This window comes from Tribolium castaneum, chromosome 4 (genome assembly GCF_031307605.1).
Source record: "Tribolium castaneum strain GA2 chromosome 4, icTriCast1.1, whole genome shotgun sequence".
Classification (NCBI taxonomy): Eukaryota; Metazoa; Arthropoda; class Insecta; order Coleoptera; family Tenebrionidae; genus Tribolium; species Tribolium castaneum.
In genome coordinates this window covers 1996312-2004621 of record NC_087397.1, presented here as the reverse complement: position 1 = coordinate 2004621, position 8310 = coordinate 1996312, and the positions used below count along the sequence as shown (strand labels likewise).

At 41.7% G+C, this 8310-nt stretch overlaps 3 protein-coding genes across 6 annotated transcripts; 1 reads left to right on the top strand and 2 right to left on the bottom strand.

The window, feature by feature from the left end:
• Positions 1-454: 454 nt before the first annotated feature.
• On the bottom strand, positions 455-3375 carry LOC659227 (hexokinase type 2). Of its 2 annotated transcripts, none has more exons than XM_965552.4 (5): positions 3099-3375; positions 1802-2320; positions 1353-1452; positions 677-1302; positions 455-628 (listed from the first exon to the last, which is right to left on the bottom strand). In XM_965552.4, exons 1-5 carry the CDS (start codon positions 3123-3125, stop codon positions 542-544), a joined length of 1359 nt encoding a protein of 452 aa, XP_970645.1. In that variant the 5' UTR covers positions 3126-3375; the 3' UTR covers positions 455-541. The 2 variants fall into 2 exon arrangements, with proteins under 2 accessions (XP_970645.1, XP_015840633.1); XM_015985147.1 differs by lacking the exon at positions 3099-3375 and adding an exon at positions 2908-2937.
• Positions 3376-3538: 163 nt separating this feature from the next.
• On the top strand, positions 3539-5856 carry HPS1 (Hermansky-Pudlak Syndrome 1). Of its 2 annotated transcripts, none has more exons than XM_965619.5 (7): positions 3539-3835; positions 3880-4026; positions 4070-4182; positions 4232-5146; positions 5233-5353; positions 5400-5599; positions 5647-5856. In XM_965619.5, the coding sequence occupies exons 1-7, from the start codon at positions 3719-3721 to the stop codon at positions 5822-5824; spliced, it is 1791 nt and encodes a 596-aa protein (XP_970712.2). In that variant the 5' UTR covers positions 3539-3718; the 3' UTR covers positions 5825-5856. The 2 variants fall into 2 exon arrangements, with proteins under 2 accessions (XP_970712.2, XP_008201718.1); XM_008203496.3 differs by having other exon boundaries at positions 5209-5353.
• Positions 5857-6018: 162 nt separating this feature from the next.
• On the bottom strand, positions 6019-7798 carry LOC659370 (uncharacterized protein). 2 transcript variants are annotated; one of them, XM_008203497.3, is made up of 6 exons: positions 7667-7798; positions 7407-7612; positions 7180-7353; positions 6867-7132; positions 6578-6820; positions 6019-6531 (listed from the first exon to the last, which is right to left on the bottom strand). In XM_008203497.3, the coding sequence occupies exons 2-6, from the start codon at positions 7435-7437 to the stop codon at positions 6151-6153; spliced, it is 1095 nt and encodes a 364-aa protein (XP_008201719.1). In that variant the 5' UTR covers positions 7438-7612; positions 7667-7798; the 3' UTR covers positions 6019-6150. The 2 variants fall into 2 exon arrangements, with proteins under 2 accessions (XP_008201719.1, XP_064212478.1); XM_064356408.1 differs by having other exon boundaries at positions 7407-7716.
• Between the last annotated feature and the right edge of the window lie 512 nt (positions 7799-8310).

The following is an 8310-nucleotide window of genomic DNA, read 5'->3' as shown; positions in this document are numbered from 1 at the left end:
TCCACTCGCCAATGATAATGATCATGAATGTTTGGAGTAAGGAAACCTACAGCCTGGAGATATTCGACTCGCAGGACAGGTTACTTAAAAGGACGAAGCATCAATTAAGTTTTCATTGATTTGCTTGTAAAACGGTACGGAAAGATTTCAGAGGATTATCATTTAACCTATGTAACTTAAATTTTCATCAACGAGTTGATGTTAAAGTGTTTTTTTATTATTGTAGTCTAAAAAAAGTCACTATCTGCGTGCTATCTGTAATAATAAACAAGTTATGGAGCTTTTTCGGACCGTTGGGACGGCCTGTATTTTCTGACTGTTTACACAGATGATCCAAATTTTCCGGATCATCTATTAAAAGCCTGGAAAGTGTGCGTTTTTTCTCGAACATTTTCCGTTTTAGTGAGTGGCTGAATCAGCCTGGGTGGGTTAAGGTTCAAATAATTGACCCAAGTAAATAAATTAATCTTTATTCGACTTTAACAAAAATAGATTCGTGTATATTTGGCTACAGAATCGTCTCGAAGCGATTCCCAATTGTCTATCCCTTCTGTTGGGTCCGACAGGCCACAGCAGCGACCAGAGCGGCCCCTCGTCCACTCCCGTCCTCCGACAGCATCAAATCGAACTAGAATCACAAATTAAAAAATTTTCCCGTAATTTTTGCACACCTTACCTTAATTCCCGGATTGACCAAAGTCGAAATCGTTTGCATCATAAGGTCATGGAAATGTGGATGGTACCTATAGACACTCCCATCAATGGCCACTGTGACCCTCGCCTCGTTCATTTTATTCAACAAGGTGGCAATCCCTGTGGACGCCAAATCCGCAGCCCGCTTCGAAACGCATTCACAGACGTATCTCACATTGAAGCAGTCCTGATCCGTGGCGTGATAAATCCCCAACTCCTCCAGAATATCCCGACAGCTCGTTATCACCCCCGCAGGGTCGCCCTCAATCTCTGACACGTACTTGGTGTAAAACTTCCCGCGCGTGAACAACGCATCCGAGGCTTTGCCCTCAAACAGCAGCCCTTCTTTGGTGAATTTCTCCAAGGCTAGACGCGTCAATTCCCCCATGTACATCCCCGAAATCATTTTCTCGTGCAGTTGGCGCCCGGGATTCACCGAATTCGCGTCGACGTCACGATCGTACTCCGTTCGGATGAAATCGAGGGCTCCGTCGTCGCCGAACGCGCCCCATTCGAGGTTGATTATCACGTTTCCGGAACCTTTGTCCTCGTCGTCGAAGAGTTCGGCGTTTTTTTGCTTCTCGACGTAACAAGCGTTACTGCCAGTGCCTAGGAAGGAAATTGCTAGTTTTGGGCGAAAAAATCCGAAAATTCTTTACCAACTATTAGGCCGATTCGGCAGTTCGGGTTCTTCCACGCACAGGACATCAGGGTGCCAGTGGTGTCGTTTAAAATGGCACACACTTTGATCTGAATGTCCTGAAAATCATTACAATAAACCTGCTGCACGTGATTTTTTTTCTGATTTTTTTCTGAAATCTATTTTACAATCTGACACATTCTCAACTTATTTTTACTGTGTTTTAAATTTTTTTCTAGTATTTAGTTCTGTGTACTATATTGTGATTGTATTACTGGTCGTCTAACAGTCAGGGATTGTTACATATTTTTTAGTTGTTAAGCTGAGCTAATTAGAAAAAAACTCGAGGCGTTATAGTTGAGGTCCAAAAAAGCGTTATTGTGTTTGAAGCAGATTTCAATCCGACTCACCAACTATAACGCCTCCTGAAGTATCTACATTTTTGCCTCTAATAATTAAAAAACGCACCCCTCGCCTGGCTATAGCATCTTTGAGCAGCTGAACAACATCGTTCCCGACACAATTCGAGCAGTTGAAGCCCTTCGTCCACCTCTCCAAAATCCCCTTAGTCAGGCCCTTCTGCGTCAAGGGAAAACTGAAAGTGAACCCCAAAGGCAGCGTCTCGGCAATGACTTGCTCCTGCTTCATGAACGAAGCGAGACAATCGGCAATATGGTCGAAAAGCTGCTCTCCAGAGCCCAGCATGATGTGCTGGGGAATAGCGTAGATTTTTGATCTCATTTCGAAATGGTCTTTACTCAGTTCGATCAAAAGGACGCGGAAGTTGGTCCCGCCCAGATCTAGAGCTAGGAATTTCCCGTTTTCGGTCCCATTGGGCAGGTCCTGGACGTAGGTCACGAAACATTTGACGATGGACGTGGCATGGGTGTCTTTGCGAAGCCCTTTGTCCACGTCGTGCAGGAAGCGACGCGAGATTTCCCTGAGGGTGTCAAGGTCGAGGATCAGATCTTTGCATCTTTCTTTGAGCTGCGGAAATTAATCACGCTGTATTGGCCGGTTTTGGGAGTGAGACACGTGATTGGTGTGTTTAACAGATAATAATAATTGTTTGTTTATCATTTTATATACGCAATTTGAGCAGGATTGTGTTTGGATAGCTGATGACTTGATAAAACGTAAATTAATAAAATGAGGTAAATATGGGGGCACAATATTTAATGAGTGGACGAGATGAGTGTATTGTTTTTTTAACAAGTCCTCATTTAGGGATAATCCCGGTAAACACTCCATGTTGTATATTCATTTACTTGGATTATTTTAATCAGATTTTTTAACTGTTGCAATAAAACTGTAATTATTCGTGACCCTGAAAGAAAAGTGGGATACGTAGAATTGTGATGTCATCCAATTATCTAACCGCGCACTAGGCTTCCGATCGTTTGATTAGAATTCGAAATAAAGCAGATTCAAAATTTGCAGTAGTTTTGGAGCCCGGCCAATTTTTTTCAACATAAATTAATTACAATATTTACAACTGGCATAATAAACTGATACGTAACTTTTGCAAACACAAAATCATCCAATTAGTTGTGTACGCAAATATTTATTTTTACCTGGGCAAGTACCATGTATCATCTAACATCACGCTTACATAATAAAGTTTCAACACCAACGGCTGATTATTTTTTCAAGGCAATCAATTTTTCAATCCGATTGATTTTTTGGGAGCGTTTGTGTTATAGCTCGGCTTGTTTACGTTAATTATAAATAACCCGGGGCGTCTGTAGAAATTGCGAAAACTCACCACTGGATCAACTTTTTCCGCTGCCATTGGTTCGACTAAACACGCGCGTTTTGTGTCTGTGATTATAAACCATCAAATTTCTTTAAAATTATCAGTATTTTGGTTTTAGGGGTCGTTTACGGTTCACCTTCACTATCTAGCGCGTCCGTTTAACGCAAAGTCGAGTCAGAAATAAATTTCGGTCTTAAAATAACGAACGGATTTTCTTTCGCGGTTTAGAAACTCATTCATTATCACACTCAAGTTTACTATTGTCGGGTTGTAAAGGCGGATTTTTCGTGCGCAACGCCAAGGCAAGGAGTAATTGCATCCTTCGGGCGATTTTCCAACATTTATACGTTTTTGTTCGCTAATAAATTGACTTTTGTGATTTGGGAGCGCTAATGAGAAATTGGCGACAAGGTGCCAACAGTTCGGGAATTTCAACAATCAGAAGTGCAAACAAACACTCACATTTTTTTTATTTAAAATTAGCAATAATAAAAAAAATATCACATTATGTAATAGTGGTAGTGATGACCCGATAGACTCGCCGGGTGTTTTGTGGGTTGCGCCAAAGCCAGGCGTCTAACTGACGTTTCTAATGTCACCCTGACATTTCGTTTTATCTCAATTTTGCAATGAAGTGTTTATTAATTTTTGACCACCTGAACGATGTGGTTTATACAAAATGTGACGACAAGTTTTCGACACACATTTATGAGTTTGCTTCGCTCCAGGGATTCGTCAATGCCGGGGTGCGTAGCACTTATCACAGTTAACCCCTAACTTACGATTCCAGGACGGTAAAGAACGCACTATTGACGACAATGCCCTCGTGCAAATTTTTTCACCCATTATTACGTCTCAGCGCATTATGAGTTGCCAATTTGGCAATTCGTACACGTCCATCCAGTGCGAGGATGGCATTAATATTTGTTTTGATGAAGTAGGTATTTGTAGGTTTGTCAGTGTTAAAAAACGAGTTTTAGTACATGGGTTATTTATTTGTGAGCGTGGCTCAAGAGGATGTACAAAGCATTAAGAAATATCTCAGTGTTTGTGTAACAATAGTCAGGTATTTGTGTGGCCCTGATGTGTGTCAGTGAGTTTTTTTACGTGCGGTTATCAAGCGTTAACAATTTTTCATTTAGATTGAAAATGTGTGAAAGGAGGGCGAAAATCGCAACGCGTTTAATCGACAGTTGGGTCAAGTTACAAAATAACGACCAGGCTGTGTTTGTTGAAGCTGTGGAGCAGTTGGTCATAAACTCAGACGTTAGTTCTGTAACTCTCCAGATTTTGCGCAAATCTGTGGAAAAGTTGACCGCAACCATCGACTGCCCCAGAATGCACGCCATGGTCTTGGTCAACAACAAATTCCTCTCCTTGTATTCTAGTCAAAGCGCGAAAGACTTGTCCGCTTCCGATATTTTATTCTCAACAATTGTCTCGCAAAGCAGTAGCGAAGTTTTTGAAAAAAATCCAAACACACCAATTGATAGCTTCCAAATTTTATTGGCGGGCTCTGACCCCACACCGTCCTGTCTCTCGCACGTAGTTCACGTGGTGCCAATTTCCGAAGGCATTAACTTGTTGTATTTACTGGAAGTTGGAAATGTTGCGATTTCTTCGACACTTTACGATGCTTTCCACCACTTGCACACCATGCAGTTCATTCAGATACAAAAAGACGTGGAGACGTTGCGACCCGCGTTCGAAAATCTCGAACTGGCCATGAAACGACTGAACGACGCGCTCAGGAAAAGCAAAAATAATTCAATCGAAAACTCGGGGAAACAGCTGGCGAAAAAATGGGAAATGATTCGGAAGAAATATCTCGACTTTATTAAAAGCAAGTCTGACGAGGCGCTTTTACGGGCCGAAACGTTGGCTTTGGGGCTCTTGGAGAACTTGAAGCAGTTGCTTGGCTTGACGTCCATTGACGAGAAAATAGTCGAATCGAGTCAGAAGGAAACGGTCGAAGTTGCGAAAATCGTGTCTGAGAAACTCAACAGTTATAACGAGTTTCTCAAAGTTAAGTCCATCAGGAACTTCACACTTGGATCATATCCTTTTTATCGTAACAAGTTGTGTCTTTTCCATGAAATAGTCCTTAATCACACTGCACTAGAGATTCCCTAACGATAAATAAGTATTTAGAGGAGTTCCCCGGACTGGTCCATTTCCTCTACATTGACCGGGTGAACCACCGAGTCACGGCCCCAACGCTTGATTTCAGCGCCGACGAGACGATTAAACTGACCAAGAATAAAGTAACAACTCAATTACTTGTGCCCCCACTCTTAATATTTTTTCAAGATCTGGGCCATGATCAAATTCTCGCGAAACCACCTACAGGAAGGGAATTTATCCCTCATGTGGAAGGACACAGTGTTCAATTACTCCTATTTTTTGTGGTTTGAGGATAGCAGTGGGACGCCCATGAAACCGCTGGTCTATCCCACAAATTCGTCCAAGGCCTTGCCACTACCTGGACTGTTGGGCAACGATTTTTACCAGTAATGGCAATAACGGGGGAAATAAAATGCTTATGGTCGGTTTTCAGGAAACTGAAGGAGATTTGTTTCCCCAAAACCTCGTCCAGTAAAATACGGTGTTACGAGTTGTTTTGCGTGCATTTAAGGCTGGTGACAGCGTCGTGCGTTTTGGAACATACGAGGCGCTTGGCTGCGACCATTTGGGAGTTGAAAGGGATTAAAGCGCATCCGATTGATTTGTTATAAGTTTAATGTGCAATAAAACGTTTCGTAGTGTTGCTCGTGGTTTTATTTTTTCCCCAACAATTAAATTATTACCAATTTTTTTTTAAATCACAAACGTGACAGAATTATTACCGAAAACTTTTTTGTCTTTTGACTGTTTTGTCATTATAACTGAATACAAAGTAATCAGTGGTCAGGGGCGAATAAAAAACACGTTTCAATAAGCAAAATGCAGTTTATAAATTGTAACAATTTGAGCAATTTTAATTGACAACTTCAGTCCCGATTATCTCAACTAGAACCGTAAAAATCACATAATAGGAATGCAAAAAGCGATAAGTACAAAATTAAGGTGCGAGCGAAACTGGAAACACTTTCATCCTGACGTAATCGTCGAAAACCTCCTTAACATTATCAACAGTGGGCTGAGGAACATCCAATTTGAAACCTAAACTCTTCAACTTTGCGCCATCAAGTCTCAAGTGCTTACACAGGAGCAACTCCGGGTCCATGTGTGGGGTCAAAGGCGTGTTTTGTACATTATCTAGTCGGCAGACCTCAGCCCAAGGCACTAAATGTTTATCATTCGCGTCGTCAGCGGCACTTTCAAGATCAACAACAGCCGAGACAATATTTCCGCAAAAATCGACTTTAATGTTAAATAAATCGGAAAGTATGCCACAAATTGAGCCTTGAGTCGAATCGGCCTCGTCCACAACGTTGTAAACCTGGAAGTAAACTGTTCGGTTTTGTGGCGATTTTTGGGGGAATCACCTGTCCTATCGTATCGTCCCGGTTGCACATGAACCAAATCGCCCTGCAAACGTCTGAGACATGGACAGTGTTGATTTTGAGATCGGAATTCCACAGCAGTTTCATCGTTTCGCCTAAGTATTTATAAATGGATGCAACTATAAGTCTGGGTGTGAGCCCCATACGGTCCCCGACACCGTAAACAATCGCCAGACGTAAAATCGTAAATTTCAAGTTCGGAATGTCACTTAACTGCTTTTCGACCTGAAAAGAGTGTTAAGGAAGTGGTAGAAAAAATCGCGTGTTGAACCTTGTGCTTCCACTTCCCGATGAACGACCACGGCTCCACAGCGGCGTCCTCCTTGTGGGGCGCTTTATCAGACGAGTGCATTTTGCCGGAAGACAGCTCGATGTAATGTTTCACGTTTTGTTTGGCGGCCTCTCTGGCACAATTGAGACTTAGCTTCAAAATCCCCTCCTCATAAATGGGGTCCGTTTGTCCCAATTTGGTCTCTCCGGCACAATTGACGACAAAATCCCAGTTTGAGTCGCAACTGAACGCATTCTTGCACGACTCTGTCGAAAAATATTAGGTACAATGTGGCAACGAATGGGGGAATTACCGGGGTTTATCAGATTCGCGCTTTTGAAATCCACAATCGGGTCTTGGAAGTACTTGTGGCACTCCTCGTTGAGCCACGCCACTTGAGGGGGCACCTTATCGGCGACTCTGATTGCACTTGCGAGATCGTTTTTTACGAGAAACGCCACCAAATTGCGCCCGATGAAGCCACAACCTGTTAGGGTTTTAAGGTTAGGTGATTGGAGGGCGAATTTGAGGGGTAATTACCTCCCAGGATTAGAACGCGGGGCTTGTCCATAGTTCTCGCTGGGGGAACAATGCACTTGTATTGGAAAATCTTATCTTTCGGCTATAATTCATCCGGTATACGTCATCGAACTGGTAAACAAGGAGCACAAAGCCGGCACTTCGCTTTTCTAGTGTTTTACAGTTGGGTTGTTGCAATTCGAAAGTGAGTCACAGATGAGGAATTTCTGCAAGAAATGGACTTGCTATGGTCCGTTTGTGCATATAAGGACGAAAACTACCGGTGAATTTTAATGCAAAGTGGCGGGCAGGCAACCAATTATACAGGCAAACGGCCGGTGATTCACTCACGCAGCTGCCAATTTTGAGTAGAAAATCACTGAGAAGAATGTATACAATATTTTGAACTTTAGATTTTGAAAATAGCTTAACAATGGTTTCATTATCTATTATCTTTTGACCATGTATCGCAAAAAATAAAAGAACTTGGTTGGCTGTCGGTAGACCAAGTATATAATTATTTTTGTGAGTTTTTATTTACAAAATGTTGTTACTGCTTTACCACCCTATCTCCGTGAAAGAAAAAGTTACCATCGAGTTTCTGTGCGTAATATTGCTCATTATCATTACCCAAGTTTAAAACAGCAATATTTGAAAGATCGTTCTCTTTTGCCCCCAAAATAAAACAACAAACGTCCTCTTAACATTCTTTATTTAATTACGTTTTACAAAAGTATAAATTAAACGTGAGTCCTTAAAAAAATGGCGACACAGTTATATAACCCGATTTAATTAAAGCTATTTCATCGTGCGCATTTTACACGTATCAGACGCTTGTAACAATGGTTGTGGCATTATAATTGACTGGTTTTTCCAACTGTTATTAAACACAACGGATCTATTATTTACAATCATAATTTGAAAA